Source organism: Rissa tridactyla, chromosome 1 (assembly GCF_028500815.1).
Source record: "Rissa tridactyla isolate bRisTri1 chromosome 1, bRisTri1.patW.cur.20221130, whole genome shotgun sequence".
Classification (NCBI taxonomy): domain Eukaryota; kingdom Metazoa; phylum Chordata; class Aves; order Charadriiformes; family Laridae; genus Rissa; species Rissa tridactyla.
The window spans coordinates 3,335,935-3,354,807 of record NC_071466.1 but is presented as its reverse complement, the minus strand read 5'-3'; the positions used below and the strand labels follow the sequence as shown (position 1 = coordinate 3,354,807).

The window sequence follows — 18,873 nt, the reverse complement described above, 5'->3', positions numbered from 1 at the left end:
TCAGTGTAATGTAAGCTATATGAATTTTGGAATTAAGAGGGATAGCATCAGAAAATTGCAAGTATAATTTTGTAGAGAGGACCAAAATTTTTCATTTCGGGTTGCATTCAGAGTTGTGTAACTGCTTCCTCTGGCTGAGTGTCTGGGTTGAGGCAGGGGGTTAAGTTGTGGGGAGGTTTTTTTGTGTGGTGGCTGTTTGTAGTTGTGTTTTTGGGTTTTTTTGTGTTTGTTTGGTTTTTTTTAATATATGTACACTGGTTTCTCTTGCGGGTTACCTGCAGAGTATTTCTGGTCTGCGTGAAAATCTATTCCTTGAAGCGAAGTAAGCCACAAGAGGGCAAACTTCTCATGTTGACTTTAAGCATTGTCACTGGGATAACTGATGCTTTCCAAAATAAGGTCTATACACTTTTGCTGTGCTTGCGCTTTCTCAGTCATACGCGTTTTAAACCGATACCAATACACTTCGTAGGAATTAAAGGTATTTCATGGGACCACTGTCTGAAATACTTTCCATTTTAAGAATAAAACTGCCAAACAAATTTTACTTGCCAAATGTGTTACAGAAGTGACGAGGGTAAGATTGCTGTTCAAGACGAAACTTTTCACAGCTAGAAATACTTCTTGAACAGTGAGCATGGGAATCAAGTGCTCATGAACATGTCTCAAAATTTATCGAGAATCTGTAAATCCCTTTGCAAAAAACCCCCTGAAAAGTGTTTAGTCCTCCAGCTTTTGCTTAATCAATTTATAGCTAAGTACTGGGTGCCTTTACTCTTCTCCATTCTTTTACTGTATAACCTGTGTATTTATGCTAATGAAAATAATTCAGTAGTACGTTACGCTAATCAGAACTATTTGTTCCTCTGTCAAAATGTTATTGCAAGCGAATGGTTGGTTTATTTTTGTAGGAGCTCTCGATACAATGGCTCAATTATTTTTCCTACTAAATTAAGGTGTGATGCCAGTGATCTGAAATGTGTCTTTACAAGGTGAAAATAGTATAATTCATTTTGTGAAACATAATATGGAATTCTGGTGTAACTAGTGAAATGCACTGAGCGTGATAGTGTTTTATATGGACTCTTGTGTTTATTTAACGTGTGATTTATGAGCAAACTAACCTTTATATCACCTTCTTTTCATATTTAAGCTAAGTACCATTACAATTATATGCTGAGCAAAGATGCCTTGGCTAATTGGTAAAGTGAAATCAAGTGTTATAAAATTGAAGTTGGTGAAACAATTGTGAGTGTGTAAAATGAGAACGTATTTGGGGGGATTTTTTCAGAAGTTTCCAGTTCCACAGTTTTAAAAGAAACAAAGTCTTTCAGTCAGAGGCCATCGTGTAATATCTGCATGGCTGATTTGTTCACAGATTCTTACATAAAAACCAAATAGCTTCATTTGAAAATTTATCTGAGTTTTGAAAATTTATCTGAGTTTTTGTAATAGTTTCTGGATTTGAAATCGATCTTAAAGAATGAAAGCTGAATTGCATAAGTTGGAGGGTTTCTAGTACTGTTACCTCACTTCCAGCTTATTGGTAATATAGTAAAAGCATTCAATTTTTCCCTTTCATCTAGCGTTTTATCCAGTATCTGGCGTCCAGAAACACGTTGTTTAATTTGAGCAATTTCCTAGACAAAAGTGGATTGCAAGGTAAGGGGTTTTTTTCATTAAAAGTTAGTAGTGTGCTGGGGGACATTAAATACAACTTGGTAACTCTAATGGACAGTGTAATTTAAGAAGGAATTTTTCTGTCTGTTTTACCCTAGACCGCATTTCTTAGTTTAAAATGCTGTTGTGGCGTGGCAGAAGCTGGAGGAATTTGTGGCATCTTTTAGGACAGGCTTACTTAGAAATGCTTCTAACTTTCTTAGCTAAGCAGACCTGACTTTAGTATTCCTCATATTTCTGAAAAGATTTCTCCATTTGGAGAGGTATATTTTGACTACTACATTAAACTTCAAAACAATGCATCATATATACATCGGATATATCATGTCAGTGAGACAAGAACTGTGTCTAAAAATAAAAAATTAAATTAACTTTTTGGGAAATTGTCTGAAGACCGTTCCATCCATCCTTGAGACTAATCCTATGGGAAAATAAATTTCTCTCTGGTTCAGACTTCTCAACTGAAATACCCTTCCCAACTGTTATGCTCCAGTTGGGAGTGCAGTTCTGATCATACATGTCGCTGCTGTCTTTTTTTTTCCTCCTGAGGTGGTTTCTTACTTTCTGCATTAATTTTTATATAGCTGCTTCTAATTTGTGCTACAAGGGTACTAAAACAGGCACACAGAGTGGTTGCCTGGGCACAGAAACCTTCTCAGTGATAACGAAGGGTCTACCAAATTGCCTCATTTTATTGAGTTTTAACTTCCATGGTCTCAGTATTGATTACAGACAGATCTTTTTCTTGGCCTGTATCCTTAGACTGACAGTTGTCAAAATATTTCCTGTCATCACTGATTTAACATAACAAAAAAATTCTGTTGTGTCTTAATGTTTCCTTCAACGCTTTTTTTTTTCTTTTTTCCTATTCAGTTGTAAATTAGAGTGTGTGTTGTGGAGTTGATGCAAACATCTTCAAGAATGCTCCGTGTAATTTTTTTGGTAGTAATGATAATATGAGAGAAATTGCGTAAAAATACTTTGGTTTGCTTGTGGAAGTAATTCCCTTAGGAAGTGAAATGTAAACTTCTGTGTAATTTAGGTCTTCTAGATATTTGGTGTTGCCTGTTTGATTTACATGGTGAATGCAATGACGTACGTAGTTCTTCATAACACAGATTAACTATACAAAATCAGGCAAAAATATACTGAAGCTGTCTTGTGTTAGTATCTTGCACTTTATTTAGAGTAAGGTTCTTGTTCTTTAACTGACTAGGTAAGTAATAAGCTTCTGAAACTTGTTTTTTAGGCTATGACATGTCAACGTTTATCAGACGGTATAGTAGATATCTGAATGAAAAGGCGGTTTCCTATAGGCAAGTGGCTTTTGACTTCACAAAAGTAAAAAGAGGGTAAGGACTGTATTTTTGTTTTGCTTATCTTGAGGTTTTGTCTTATGTCCTGTAATTCAAGTGGAAAATACCAATGTTGGCTCCAGCTTTCTACAGACAGCAGTGTCTGCTTTTCTCAGTTGAGTATCTCCTGCGACGCACAAAGGCTCAACAGTTAACGTATATTGCAAAATCGTTTTGCTTCGGTTGTTGTAATTTTGCTTCTTTGTATTAAACTGTTAATGTTTAAAGAAATGAAACACCAAAGTAAATATCAAAAAAAGTAGAAGTTTGGACAAATCTTCCATGATACATCACAAAGTTCCTTTGTCTTGCATGTAGTATATGGGACTATACAATTTGCTTGTGTTTCTAGCTCTGGAATGTTTAAGTGACAGGTGTTTCGTGAAACACCTTGCAGTCCTCCCTGGTGTTTCTCTGTTCATGTCCCAAAATGTCTGATGAAGCTTACTACCTTCATAAAGGTAGTGCAGTTCATACTTGTAATGGAACATCGTAGTAGGTGCTGTTCTGAGTTTGTCTACAGGAATTAAAATTTTTCCTGGAAAGTGAACTCCTTTGAGAGAGATTGGTTGTTTGAGATTAGGTACCTGTTTACATGTAAAATAACACAGAGCAGAGCACCAGTCATTGGGTAAATTGCACGTTATAGTTAATGATGGAATTAATCTGGAGATCTCTATTGGGAAGGTGGGAGAGGATGTACAGGTCATGGTCGAAAGTCTTTCCATCTTTGTTCACTTCCTCTGTATGCAGTGGTTATTAAAGTTTAAAAACATAATTTTAGTTTTACATTTGGGCATCCTTTACCATCCATACACAGGATAATTTACCTTGATGCTTAAAAGTTAATTGTTAACAAACCCATAAAAATCTCAACCTGAAACCGATGAATGAGTTAACTGCAGTAATGGGCTGCCTAACGATGTCTTGCGTTGGTGTTAAAAAGCCATCTCAGTTGGCCTGAGAAGACTGTCCAGATCCCTTATGCCTCTTTGCTAATACTGTACAGCCAACTTTGTTTTCAAATGTGGTGGTGATGTAAAAGGGGAGCTTTGGGGCTCCTGTCACTGTTTCTGCCTTTAGAGATGGCTGGAGTCCCAACAACAGAAAGCACTCAGCCTTTTCCACCTACAGGGTACGTGCATGGTCAGGTGGCTGCAGATGCACTAGGGTGTCACACAGTTGCTTTGTAATCAGGTGTTTTAGGCCAAACGAGGGGAATTCTTTAGCCCACAGCATCCGTGAGCCAGCAGGAATAACTGTTCTGGGTGGCAGCAATCTCCCTTTTCCACCCCTCGGTTTTTCTCAGGGGCTGGGAGCCGTGCCCTGCCACGTCAGGTTTGGTGCAGTTGCTGTAAGGAGGGAGTCCAGAGCAGGAGTAGAAAGCTGGGAGCAGCATGTTCCCCGTGGGTTTCCAGCCTGGAGAACAGCCACAGCCTTCTCTCTACAGATGCACTGAGAGATTTGCCCTTGCAGGAAACGTTTGGTTTGCTGTGTGTGCGCTGAGAGACTGTAAGGCTGCCTGATTTATCACACAGAAAGCAGTTGTTTCTTGTTGCTCAGGTGACTTAATCTCTTCCTCAGTTGTTGCTTTTCTTGAATAATTTGTCCCTTTAATCTGAACAAATAATAACCAAATGTTGGTAGTCAGCCATTAAAAGGAAGTGTCATGTAGCCTCTATAATCCGTCTGAAAAAGCTTGAAAAATGTATTGCCACACTTGTTTATTCTTTCTTACTGCTTTTAGTTGAAAAGAAAATCACGCAATCTGACACAAAACAGTAAACAATTCTGCTTCAGAAATAACCTTCAGAGCATTTTTCTTTTGATGACCTGATGCGTTGTAGCTCTGCTGTGTCTCTGAGCACTATCAGTTTCACTTCCTCTGAATAAAAATTGATCTTGGAGTCATCTTTTGGCCGTATAAAAGTTGTTGCTTTTGTGCATTGCAGTTATTACAGTTGTATTGGCTAGAGATCATTCCTAAACATGGAAATGCCTGCTTTGAATGGCCATGACTGAAATGTTTTCTGATGACCTCTTTTACTTTTCTATGTTCTGTTTCTCACTAAAAATTACCTTCAAAATTCAGGTGAAGGATTTTCTTTTGTTTTGCACAACAGGGCTGATGGAGTGATGAGAACAATGAGCACAGAAAAACTCCTAAAAACTGTACCAATTATACAAAATCAGATGGATGCACTTCTTGACTTCAATGTAAGTGTAGCAGCATGTACCCGTCTAAAGTGCTATTGACTTTGTACAAACCTGCCCAGACTTGTAAAATAGGGCAAGATCTTAAACTTAGTTCCATGTTCATCCTCTTGTGTCCATGTTATCCTCACAGCTTAGAGTACAAATCATTTTGGTCATTGATACAGTCCTAAGAAACCAGATAAAAGAAATAAGGTGCTCACTGGGGAGAATGCTTTGTGCTAAGTTAGTGTTGTTTATTGTCTACCTTATCTAAGAATTATTTGTTCATTTAAGTGGTTATTTCTGCCCTCTGTCTTTTAGTTACGTTTGTTAACATTGACATCAGTTAACAAAAAATGTCTGCCAAAATGATTTGATTTAATTCCGTGCTGAGAGATCTGTGTTGATTTGCTGTGCTGCCACTTTCCACTAGTAGCCAGTGAGATGATGGGAAAGCGTGCCTTGGGATAGAGTACCCGGAGTTCAACTAGGAGTTTTTCAATAAGGGATCAATTCAGTTAAATTAACTTATTTCTGCTCTTCCTAGGTCAATAGCAATGAGCTTACAAATGGTGTAATTAATGCTGCCTTCATGCTCCTCTTCAAAGATGCCATTAGACTGTTTGCTGCATATAACGAAGGGATTATTAACCTCTTGGGTAAATACAACTGCTTACATACATACAACAAAGAGGTGCTCTTTTCTGAGAAATTAAAATAGTCATACTGTAAAGCATTAAATTATTACTGTTATTTCCAAGACAGATTTATTTCCAAGGTTTTTTCTGTCTAACTGCATTTTCTATTGCATTAAATACAGATACGGGTAAACTTCTGAACACAAAGCCAATGCAAGATTTTTTTTCACTTGATTTTGTTCTCGCACTTTGTTCTGGGGTTGTTTTTTGTTGGGATTTTTTCTGTGTTTTTGTCTCATTGAACTGCATGGCAAACCCAAATCATGATATTGATGTTTCATATTTAAGAAACAAGACCAGGTTTTGTTTCTTTTTAAGTTTTTCAGTCTGGAAAAAAGACGACTGAGGGAGGATCTTATCAACACTTAGAAATACTTAAAGGGTGGGTGTCAGGAGGATGGGGCCAGGCTCTCTTCAGTGGTGCCCGGGGACAGGACAAGAGGTAACGGGCACAAACTTGAGCATAGGAAGTTCCACCTAAACATGAGGAGGAACTTCTTTGCTGTGAGGGTGGCAGAGCCCTGGCACAGGCTGCCCAGAGAGGTCATGGAGTCTCTGTCTCTGGAGACATTCCAAACCCGCTGGGACGCGTTCCTGTGCCACCTGCTCTGGGTGACCCTGCTCTGGCAGGGGGTTGGACTAGATGATCTCCAGAGGTCCCTTCCAACCCTGGCCATTCTGATAATTTAATGATTGGTTGGCTTTTTTAAGGGGAATTATAAACTCAGGCTTCAAGCCCTTTCACTTGCACACGCTGGAGATGCAGCAGAGCCTAAATCTAGAAAATAAGTCAAGAAGGGTCTGTTGATATGCCTGATTTAGTTGTATTCTGCGATCAGGTCAAGCTATCTGACTGCTGTTATTACCCAGTGCTTGCAAAATGGAAAGCAGAATGCTGAATTAGTCAGTGAAGGACAGTCAGGCTTCCGGACTGAAGTCTCTACTTCTTTTACCTCATCCAGAAGAACAAGCATACGGTTGCTTTCGCTCATGTTTTGAGTGAAGCTTAGTACAGAAACACAGGGCCTGAAAGTTATTTCAAGAAGGGAGTTGACACGCTGTTACTTCCAGCACCAGTGTCTTGCAATCAGTTGCACCTCATTGTAGACCACGCTGTAACAAGAGACATCAGTCTGGCAGAGAATATCAAAATCTGGTTTGTGGCCACTGGAATAGAGTAGCTGTTTGACTGCCAGATTGTAAAATCACTCTTTTTTCCCCCCCAAAAGCATGGATTTACATTTCTTTGGGTGACCCATTCTCAAACCTGATTGTCCTCTTCAGGGTGCTTATGCTTTTATGAGATCTAGTACCTGCAAGGTAAGGTGTAATTGCATGCTGGTGGCTATTAGCTCGCGTTCAGATCGAGTTTTTGTCATTTGCTACAAGTTAGGCGTAGTAACTTCTGCACTTCATGTAATAAAACAGATCTGCAGGCGTTTTCTGTTTGTCTTGTTCTAGACACTTTTACTTCGCGTATCCTTTGCAGAATGCTTGACTTCTCATTTAGTGCAAATATTCTTACTCTTGATAGAAAAATACTTCGATATGAAAAAGAACCAGTGCAAAGAAGGCCTTGATATATACAAGAAGTTCCTCACTAGAATGACGCGGATCTCGGAGTTCCTTAAAGTTGCAGAGGTAAATTTTAGTCAGCCAAACTTTGCCCTTTATTTGAAACAACTTATAAAATGCCTATTTTCTTGTAAAGCAGATAGTTCTTCCTTCCAGCCTAATTGCGGTTCAAGGGTCATCTTGTCAGTCTCTACCCTGGTGATTAGTTCCTTTGAGGACTGCATTGAAAAACCTGACTACAAAATATTTATTGGCTTATCTTTTACTTAAGGAGGGTGTGTAAATATGCCGTTTAAAATTTTTTTGGTTCCATAATAATTGTGAGCTTTGAAGAGGAGCCTTGCTTAAAACAAAGAAAGGAACTTCACGGTGATCTGCTGCTTTCTATGATTCTAGCCGTATTCTAGTTTGAAATCCACAATTCTGCCATATTTTATTTAAATTAAATAACAGCTTCACAAACAAGAAACTGAGACAAGTAGGTGAACATGTAATTATTTTTTTTAAAGATGTCTTGGCTATAGGTGTGTTTGTAGAGGAAAAAGCAGTTACCTTGCAAAATGTTTTGTTGGTGTGCTTTTTTAAATATATTTAATCTGTTGCATTCTTGTTTCTGAAGCATTGCTGAATTGATGTCCTAGAATTACGGAATTCCTCAGTTGAGATGTGCTCCTGTTCTTGTTTTGCTTTCCTTCGTTATTCAGAACTCTTACCAAAAAATTAAGCAGTAAAGCCTGGCTCACTGTCTGTCCTGACAGAATCTCTCTGTCGGAGGTACTGCCTTCAGCCCTCTTCAGTTGATGGCACTATCAGCTCAGGTTGAGAGAATGAATCTTTCTGTTGCGACAGTGTGTATCCTGCTGCAGAGCATCTTAAGTTTGATCTGCATTTTAGAAAAAAGCTTCTTTACAGAATTATGAAGGTGCTTTGTTTTAGCAAATATATGCTCGATATCAGTAGGTCTGAGAATTTGCCACATAAATTGTGGGATAGGCAAACTTTTCCAGCCTTAAAATTCTGAAACACTTGATTCTTACTCTGTTTTATTTCTAATGCTGTATCTGTTAAAATACCTCTAACGTGCCCACTTCAAACGTGTATACATTTAACAGCAGAATTTATTATAACCGACCATTATAGAGTTGACATTGTGGAGATTTAAATGTATATGGACAGGTTTGTGCTCTTTATGTGACTTCATCTTAAAGTTGTTTGCTTTTTGAGCATCTCTGCCTTGAACAAATGCAAACAGGTTCTAAAGCTCGTTTGCTTTCTTACAGCAAGTTGGAATTGACAGAGGAGACATACCAGATCTCTCACAGGTAGATAAACCTATTATGTGTTTGCCAGTACATGTCTGGTTTTGGGCTTGCATAATCAGGAAAACTTGGCATTATGGCACACGCTTATGCTTTCTTGCGTATATTGTCACCAAGTTTTGTGATTAAATCCAACCTCTGTCAGAGTCTGGCTTTTACAGATTTTATAGATTGTTTACAGATCATTTCTGTCGTACTGTAATTGAGTTTTAAGACAACCTGATTTCTGTCATGCTTGAAGACACAGTTTGTATCTGTGAGTTCACCTAACGAAACTTCTAAATGATATTATGAAGCAGCAGTTTTTAGCAGGCTTGCTTTTAGCTGTATGCCCGTGTAAATCATTGTGAAGGCTTGCAGAGCGTGCGCATAGAAATGACTTTACCTAAAGCCTTCTTCTTAGTGTCTCTTGAAATACTGACTGCTTCCGACTGTCTGCTTGCTGTTCTCTAGCTGTTAATTTTAACACTCTTGACATATTTCAGTACTTACTGGTGAGTCATTACGACAGGGTAATGTACATCACTTGATATTTTAAGTAATTAAATAGGTACAGGATGCCAAGATGTGGTATAAATATTCTGAGCTGTTGTACCAGTTGCCCTGCAGTTGCGTTCTCTGAAAGTCTTTTAACCACTGATTTGCTTCACCTTAGATTCTTCAATCTCTTTTTATAGGCACCGAGTAGCCTTCTTGATGCTTTGGAACAACATTTAGCTTCTCTAGAAGGGAAGAAAATTAAAGATTCCACAGCTGCAAGCAGGTGCTTATGGCCTTGTCCTTTGATACAATTGTTGAATCGAATGTTAAATCCATTATTTTCCATTTCATTATGAATTAAGGTTTGTGACGGTTATGTTCAAGACAAAACTCTATTATATTAGCATTGGTAGAATCGCAAGTTATCCTATTGTTTGCTGAGTATTTAAGACAGCTTCTTCCAGGTCAACAGAACGGGACTCTAAGGAGCTGCAGGCACTTGCTGTAGCATCCCTCATGTAGTAGTTATGCTTTTAACATCTGATCTTGAACTTCTGAAGAGAAACTAAGGGTTTTTTCACTTACTGCCTGCAAGTGTTCATTTTCTGTTAATAATTAGACTTCTATAAGGTATGCAACATTAATGTTCTTAGACTCTTACATCTCAACTGTAATCCCTTTTTTTGTCAAAAGCAAGAAAATGCTTCCAGAACTCCTTAAATTAAGAATGAATTTTTAAAGTAATTGGGGATTAAAGCTCTACTGTATATGGTGAAAGACAGTTGCTGATTTTAAGTGCTTGCTAAACACAAAGGGCAATCCAGAGAAGCCCTCTAGGCAACTAACTTAATTGTTTAAATTTAAAAAAAAAAAAGAGCTTAATATTGCAAAATTGAATTCCATTGCTCGGTTGCATTTTCAAAACATAAGGCAGTCATATTTTATATGTTCTTTTTTTACAGTAGTGACAATCTTAGGATTTAGCACCATTTTATTAGCTGCTACTTAGAATATTTGCTTTCTTTTGTAAAGTTACTTCAGTTTTTTTTAAAGTTTTTGTTTTAAATTTTTTGCACACTCTTAAACGTGGTGATAAATTGTAAACTTTTCCTCTGGGATATACTAGTTGCATTGATAGTTTCTTATCTAAACCTGTTAAATTAGCAACAATTTGAATTGGAGCCCAGATTATTGGAGATTCACATGTATGTAGAGATAATGCCATCTTAAGCAAATGGAAAAGAGGAAAGGCTTCAAATATGAATGTGGAGGGAAAGCATTTAAGGGGGAAAATCCAGTGTATAAGAGTAGATAACATGATGTGTAGGAATCTTCATTTTGCAGTTCATACAGTGTATCTTATTTAAAGTTATCCCTTTGTATTGCATAGTGTGAGATATAACAACATTATAAAGAGTTCACAAGACTGGGTGGATACAAGTAAAGAGTTCTTTAGATCTTCCTATGACGTGTCACCTATTAACAGCCAGCTTTTTCTCCTGTCCAATTACTTTAGGGCTACCACCCTTTCCAATGCAGTCTCTTCCCTTGCAAGCACTGGCCTGTCCCTCACAAAAGTTGATGAAAGGGAAAAGCAAGCTGCGCTAGAGGAAGAACAGGCTCGCTTAAAAGCTTTAAAGGTAGGCGTGCGGAATTTTTAATCAAAAATGCTTTTCCTACGTTCCTGTTGATCGTTCATTAGGAGTCTTAATGAAGCAAAGGGAAAAAACAGTTATTAATACTGAGCGTGTGCTGTTGGCAAAGCGTTGGAAGTAGACTCTTATGTACACGTGCCATACAACTTGTGGATGGCTTGTTAAAATAGTGTCTGAAGAATTTGTGGTGCCACTGATTCTTGTAACTATAAGTAGCTGACACTAGTGCGTGGAATAAATAAAAAGAATTCGTTAAGTTCTGCTTTACTTCTCTCCAAAGTCATACACATGAATGTTGTTTCTGGATTTCTTATGCCAGCTCGCTTTCCCAACAGGAACAACGTCTAAAAGAACTTGCAAAGAAACCTCATACCTCTTTAACAACTGCAGCTTCTCCTGTGTCGACTGCAGCAGGAAGCATAATGACGACACCAGCCATTGATATTTTTTCTACCCCTAGCTCTTCAAACAGGTACGTTTAATGGTATTGCTTCACCGTCAGATGCGCTGCAGCTAGGGTTTCCTCTGAACTTCTGCTGCGCAAGGTTGGTTGGGTGTAGAGTACGTTAATGGTGTGATAAGAAATGACGTTTTGGGTAACATTGAGGGGGGGAAAAAGTAACCTATCGCCATAAATAACATAAAAAGTGTGTTTTCATCATCCGTCTGCAGAATAGTTTCCGATAAGAATCGACTGCCGTTCTTAGTCGGTGAGCCAGGCGGTTGGAACTATAAAACACGCGTGCTTTGCCTCCAAAGAACCTTACAAGTTAATTTGGGGAAAATCAAATAAAAATTCAGTTTGTGAGGTCATAAAGATAATACCGAATTAAATGTTGCATTTCTAGATCTTTAAAAGTTGAGTGGTAACAAACGTTCTCGGTAGATTTTTCAGAAAAAGGAAAGCCCGAAGCAGGGTTTGAAAGAAGAGGGGCAGGTTTTGGAGTCTGGAGTTGTATCTCTGTCTGCAGGGACTTGCAAAGATAGTGCACGAGTAGTCACTGCACACTAATCCCTATTTTTGACTAGCAGGAACTGTCGGTATGAGTAAGTGCGTGATCTTCAGTCTGTAAAATACCTGTCAAATCAAGCAGTAGCAGAAGGTACAGTGCTTTTGTCAGTACAGCAGGAAATAGCTCTTTAAAGGCGTATTTTTGCTTTGGGTGTGATCCTAAACCTGAAGGATTGCTTAGTTGTTCTGTTAGAGCTCACATAAGAATCTACTTGTCTCCTTTAGTTTTCTGCTGTTCTTTAAAAGCAGTCAGCACTTTGACGGCCTTCTTTCCCTATTAGCAAGCTATTGTAGGAAATCACTTGACGGCTGATATGTGGAAAATAGCTGAATCGCGTATAAGGAGCTAGAGAATCTGTTAGTGTTAGTAACCAAAAGAGTTCCTTGAAAAAGGATATTTATTTTTTCAAAAATTACTTTTTAGAGGCCAGAATATTTGAAGTGGGCAGATCCTTTGAAGTAGTAACTCTGAATATCTGAGCTTGCTGCTTAAGGGGTCTGAAACATAGAAACATCTGATAAAGCTTCTTCAAACAGCCAGAAATGCTACACAGAGAAGGCAAGACCGTTTTCCTCTTTAAAAAAAAAAAAAAAAAAAAAAAAAAAAAAAAAAAAAAAAAAAAAAACAAACAAAAACCAACCCCAAATGCTATTTTGTCTTCATGTTTAAATTCAGTTGTTGGCAGCATGACTGCGATGAGCAAAGAACAGATTTTACAGCAGGTAGTGCCATGAAGGGGGTATGTTGGGTCATAAGTTCAGTTGTTTGCTATTAGATGCAACGTCTGATTAATCCCTATCACTAACTTGAAATTTACCTTGAAAACAATCTTGGTTCTGCTGCTCACAGTACAGGGCTGTGCCAGACCACGCTGCTTTTTCATAGGAGCGGTAGTGGCAGAATGGGACTTCAGTCAGAGTTGAAATACTAAAAACTAAATGATACAAGTGATTGGGTCAGCAAGAGAATACACAAGGAGCTAGGATGTGGCTACTAGCCTTTAAACTCGTGTGCCAGTCTCATTTTGGAAGGTGCTTGGATGCCACAGTGACTTAGCTGCTATTCATAGTAGCAGCTGTACGTGCAATTTTTGGTTTATTTTGTGTGCTAAAAAGTTCTGGGTGAACACCAGTACTCCTTTTTTTTTTTTTTTCCAGGAGTAATTTAAAGTGTGAAATGAACTGTGCAGGAGGATGAATTTTACTGTTCCTGTTTGAAATCATTGCATCGGTTGTGTTCAAGACTTCACTCTTCATTTCCATGCGATGTTCTTAGGTCTCAATTTGGTTTTGGATAGTCTAAAATGTGCATTTGAATGAGTTTTCATTCACACGGCTGATGTGCGACAAGGTGTTCCAAAGCTGCTTGTATTTTGCTTTCCCCAGAGTTCTTCAGGAGCTCACAGGTGTTAGCCAGTTTCTCGGCAGTGGTTGATAGTGGAAAGATAAAGCTGTGGAATTTAGATGTAACGTTTTGGTGATGCAGCCCATTAGAATTCGTTCTGTCAGTCTGCTTTTGTCATACCGTAGGGCTTTCATGAGGTTATTTCCAAAGCTGCTGAAGATTGCAGAACGTAAGGTGCTGTAGCCCTGGTGTTGGACTGGGAGGAAGATGAGAAGGCTGGGTGTCGTTCTGCCTTAGACAGCTCTGACAAAAGTCCCTTGGCGTAACATAGAACTCATGGTGCTAAATTAACACTTCTCTACAAAACCGAAAATGTGAAGTTCACCAGACTTTCTGATTTTGGGCTTAGTTCTGTACATGTTGTAACAACCGCTTTGTAACAAAGCTTTCCTTACTGCTGACAGTCGCTGACGTTTGCCTTGTGTTGAGAACCGTGATGTAGTTCAAACGGTTGTATTAATTTGTCTTCTAGCACTTCAAAGCTGCCAAACGATCTGCTTGATTTGCAGCCAACTTTCCATCCATCTGTACATCCTATATCAGCTCCTCCACAAGTAGGAAGTACCTGGGGAGGTAAGAATTCTGAATCGGATTAAAGTTCTCATTGCTGTGGTGGTGATCCTGTACATGTTTCCATACTCTGTGGGTTTGTTTTATTCCACAAAAACAGATATTTTGCAAGAACAAGCTAAAAGTGGACAAAGGGAGCAGAAAAAGTCAAATCCGGGTATGGATTAAAATAATGTGGTGATAACAAAGAATTTGGATGTTTTGATAAAGTTACTTCAATTGTTGACGAGCTCTGTCAACCTCAGCTGCTGCCATTGAGTCACGTAGCGAGCTGCAGAGTTAGCTGTGAGAAGTCAGTTCTGTGAAGGTGTCTGCCAGACAGCCCGTGTTGCGTACACGGGGAGTTGCGTATAGAATTTAAATATGCTTTTTAAATTTTGACTAAAATTAAATCAAAATTGCAGGTGATAATAGGGCAGAACCTGGATGAGGCCTGAAAGGAGGCAGTTGTGACGAATATGTACAGAAAGCAAGAAAATCCAGAGTTAATTATTGGAAACAAAAAAAGGCACCTCTTTACAAATTCTCTGCTGTATTTCGCTTAACTACAAAGGCAAATTAGAAAAAAAAAGCTGTGGTTAGATCTTGTTAAGGGAAGAGGGAAACTTTAGAAGGAATTCTTCCCTCTGAAATTTACTTCAGAACATCCAAACTATCATTCTGCCCAGTTGCTAGGAGGGACTGGATGAGATGTTAGGTTACCTTATTGATACTGGCAAGTCCTTAAACCCAGGAGGCAAGCGAGAGCGTTCTAGAAATTTGTGAATGTTGGGATTCAAGATCAGCGTGAGTGTTAGAGTGTTTAGTCATTTACTGAAAGCCTTTTTTCTTTATGCTGCTTTGCAGTGTTCTAGAGTATTGCTGATACAGGTAACGCATTGCCTGCTTGCACCCGTGGTTATATTGGTGGAGGATTAAAAGTCTCTTATAAAAAGGTTTCTTTTTACTTTTCTACATAAATGACACTTAATAAAATAGTAAACTCCTGAACTATGTGACTATTTCCAGAATATTTTTCTTATAAATTGGATGCTTGCAAAAACGCTTTCATTTATGATGTGAAAACTTGGGACTTACTGCTTCAGAAAGTTTTGTAGGCATCGGAGTAACCCTGTTCTGAAATTTTACTTGACTGTTTCTTTTTATGAGCTGTCGCTTTTCCTAAACATCTTTCCAATTATCTAACATGTCTTTATTATAAGCAGTGTATGTATTCTACTTCCCTTTTTACTTTTTGCTGTGTGCTTTGTGTTTCATGTACCTTCTCACGTTTGTTTGTAGGGAAATAACACACAGTTTTGAGTGACAGAGGCAATACTATTATATGTGGTAGCTTCAAAACCGAATAAAAGTAGTTCATTTGTCCTGGAGTTTTGCTGAGCAGAGCATCTTTTGCGAAAGATGCAGTGAGGAGCATGAGGATTGAGTCATACATACAAATTTCAATGTTTAATAGGCTCAGAGTTTAGAAATGGAGAAAAATGTTTTGGCTCATCTAGTTTGCTTTCCAGAAAATATCTTCTGTTTGAGCTTGCCCTATTTGAGTCACAGGTGAGAGATAGAAGGGGAAACTATCTTCCTCTTGAAGGTCACGTCACAATCTAGCATTCTTTATTAATCTGAGAATTGAGCCTGAAAGTCTGTTTGTGCTTGTTCAATGTTGTGTTACTCCTGGTAAGAGCCTTCAGTGATAGTCATTGATACATCTCCTTACTGTTGGCAGATTTCTAAATACTTCTAAGATTTAATTAACTGTGAAGATTTTGGATTGTCTGCTAAAAGTGTAGGCTAAAATTCTGGGATCACCATTTTTTGTGTTACTTTTTATCCCAAAAAAAAAAAATCTCTTCAGTTTTACAGCCATGAACACTCACCTCCCGTAGGCGGGGTAGGTAAGAAGTGCTTTCCACATTTTACAATGGGGAAATGTGAGCAATTAACTGACTTGTCCGAAGTCATACGGCAAGGCAGTGGCAGAGCCAAGAATGGAACCTGATCTATTTGCAGTCCTGTGCTCTAACCACTGCGCAGCGTCCCTCCCTTAGGTCATTCTCTGACGTGCTGAGGCTTGTATTTGGTGTATATGGTGGCTTTGAGGAGAGAATTGAACCAGCTACAAGTTGCAATGGACTAAAATCAGTTGCTGTTAAAAATCTTATGCAGCAACTGTTAAGTATGTAATAAAAGGATAACTTATTGCAAACTATTGTTTGGGTTGCTGCCTTTTGTTTTGCACTTCCAAAAATGTTAAAGCTAACAAGGTTAAAAACTCCCAATGGGTTCTGTAATTGCATGTTTTCAGTTAACTTTTTCTAACTGTAAGAGGTGCCACTGAAAAACCATCGTCACTGTTCTCTCAGGTAAAATACTTCTAGTTGGATAACTTAAAGGTAGAAGTTTGCAAAATTCAAATTACTTTTAAATGCACCTGAATCATTAATGCCTAATGATAGCCTGAAGGTGCAGAGAGCATTGACACAAACAGATGCCGTGTGGATTCAGGAATGAAACTGGGCTTTAGAAACGTGTAGGTGTTGCTGTCAGGAGAGACAGCAATTCTGAAAATCTGAATATGCGAGGATATAAATTACCCAAACCTAATTAATTTTTAGTTACCTTTGTCACTAGCATTTGGCACGTTTTGAGACTCAGACGGGGTCGAACGCGCTGGCTAGAATTAGAATGAGGCAGACGAATGAAGGGTCTGGGAACAGATTGCATTTCTGAGAAAATCGTGATAATATAAATTGCGTTGCATTGTCTTACTAGTCAAAACACATAAAATTCCATATACAACCTTGGGGTTTGGAAACGGGAAGTATTAGGTAGTAATTTTCCTGCTGAGCGCATGTGTACATTCCAGTGGACAGCAGTTTCAAACAAATATGGTTTAAAAACTTCTTGTCCTTCTTAGCTTCTTTCATATTGTTTCACCTGACCTGTTCATTGGGATTGTTCGGAGGCTGTTTGGCTGTGTTTGGTGTATTTGCCAGCTATCAATTTGTACCTAAACTTCAGAAGCAAGGCAAATGGATCAGTGTGGAAATAATCAGTTTCACTTACCTGGATTTCTTTCCAATTACAAGCAGAACCAATAGAATCAGAAGAATGTGAAGCAGCAGCAGCAAAAGCACGCAGGAGCTGATTAAAGGATGACCTGACCTGTTCTCTTGTCAGATGTGTTTGTTCTGCAGCTTCTAGGAAAGCGTTCGATGCAGACAACAGTTTTTTAAGCAGTACCTGAAAGCAAGGACTCGGTTTGGAGTGGCTGATTGGCATGTCCGCAAGTGCATTAGGTGGTAATAATATTGTCTGAAACATACATGAGACAATACAAAGCTTTGTGTTGCTGTTAACATATTACAAATACTACATTAGCTTATTCTGTCTGTCCTTTATTCAGTGTTTGACACTGCCATTTTGCTGGCGGAAAGATTTAGAAAAAGGCTTTTTAAGGTACTTCACTCATTCTTGCAACTTAGCCAAGCAATTTGGGAGAGAAGTCGGGTCTTACTGAATAAGATACCTTGAGCTTGCCAGAAATCAAAGGGTTTATTAAGCCTGCAAAGAATAATGCAGTTATGGTTTTAAAGTTTCATTTTCTTCAGTCCTTGCATATGATTGAAATCTACATGTTACCATGCTGTGTGGGATTTATAGCTAAGAACTGGGAGGTCAGATTCGGGGAGAGGAAATAACTTACAGTTTGAAGCTGCTGCACACATCATGGTGGTATTTACAAGAGCTGTAGATAAATCTGTAATCTAACCAAGTTTTAAAAAAAAAAAAAGGCCAGAAACTGACCTACTCAAGAAGTACTCGCGAAATCTCTCTCATAATTGTTATTCAGACATTTCTCTGTAGTGGGTTTGCTGTGAAGAGTAAGTTGCGGCTCTAGGCGCTGCGATAAATCTCATCGGGCTAGATGGGACTCATGCTGATCTCACTAGCGAGTTCTTGAGTTTTCCATCAGGGATTCGTGTGCTTTGAAGCCAGGCAGCTAAACCACAGCTCCTTCTGTCAACAAGTATCGTAGCTGCCTTTCCCCTCCTGTTTATCTGTTGCATTCTGGAGTGCAGGAGTATTTTAGCTTGGCAGTTGGATCCATCCTCAGGAAACCTCAAAACTCTCCTATACGCCTTGGGAAGTGACTCACATAGATCCAGGTTTCCTTCATTCACCAGTAGGGTCTGACAGGTTTTTTTAATATGGAACGTTTTCCTCGTCGCTGCTCACTGGCTGTTGACCCTCAAAGCAGAGCAGGTTTTTGCTTGCTTGCAGCTAATGGCGTATCCATGACCAGCTTGTTGCTCCTCATGCCCCAGGTAGTAAGGAAAGTGCTTTTATCCTCTGCGCTACCGTGGTGTATTTGTGGCTCTTGAAAATTTCACGATGCCTGGTAAGAAAAAAAATAAAAATATCCATAAAGAAGAGTTTGAAGAAGAAGGAACAGTACAGCTCTGTTGGTTTTGTTTGTCCGGGTTTTTAAAGCTACCTTCCAGATGGTTCTGTGTCGAATCCTTGTGGGCACCTGGGGTTTGTTACGCTGAGAGGCACCCTCTGCCCCCGAGGATTTGTTGAAAGTGTCAGGACACGACTGAGTGAAGCAAAAAGTGATTGTGGTTAAAGAGGAATAACATACTAACTTTCAGTATAAAACACACTATGGAAGAAGCACACTCTACCAAGATGGTATTAATTAAAAAAAAAAAAAGTAAATGTGTAGCTTGTGTCTGTAGTATTTTTCTTGAGCAGAGAACGCATAATTCTGGACAATTTGAAAATTAAACAATTAGCTAGGTCATCCCTAGATAGCAGGAGAAAACTATACTCCTGGGACTCTTCTGAACTCTTACTCTCCTATGCCTAGGAAGCAGCATGTAACTAAATCCATCTCCCTTTTCTTCTTTCTCTTGCTCTCTGGAACT

The 18,873-nt window shown here is 38.7% G+C and overlaps 1 protein-coding gene across 9 annotated transcripts in view; it reads left to right on the top strand.

The window, feature by feature from the left end:
- PICALM (phosphatidylinositol binding clathrin assembly protein) overlaps nt 1-18,873 on the top strand; it is a 70,933-nt gene that overhangs the window by 30,613 nt on the left and 21,447 nt on the right. For 8 of the 9 annotated variants that reach the window (XM_054188878.1, XM_054188877.1, XM_054188876.1 and 5 more), the window contains exons 3-12: nt 1,587-1,662; nt 2,930-3,032; nt 5,159-5,252; nt 5,779-5,890; nt 7,464-7,570; nt 8,785-8,826; nt 9,501-9,586; nt 10,820-10,943; nt 11,294-11,430; nt 13,848-13,948. In XM_054188878.1, coding sequence (XP_054044853.1) covers nt 1,587-1,662; nt 2,930-3,032; nt 5,159-5,252; nt 5,779-5,890; nt 7,464-7,570; nt 8,785-8,826; nt 9,501-9,586; nt 10,820-10,943; nt 11,294-11,430; nt 13,848-13,948 — 982 coding nt within the window. Of the gene's footprint in view, nt 1-1,586; nt 1,663-2,929; nt 3,033-5,158; nt 5,253-5,778; nt 5,891-7,463; nt 7,571-8,784; nt 8,827-9,500; nt 9,587-10,819; nt 10,944-11,293; nt 11,431-13,847; nt 13,949-14,045; nt 18,872-18,873 lie in introns of those variants that run through there. The other variant, XM_054188880.1, reaches the window with a different exon arrangement.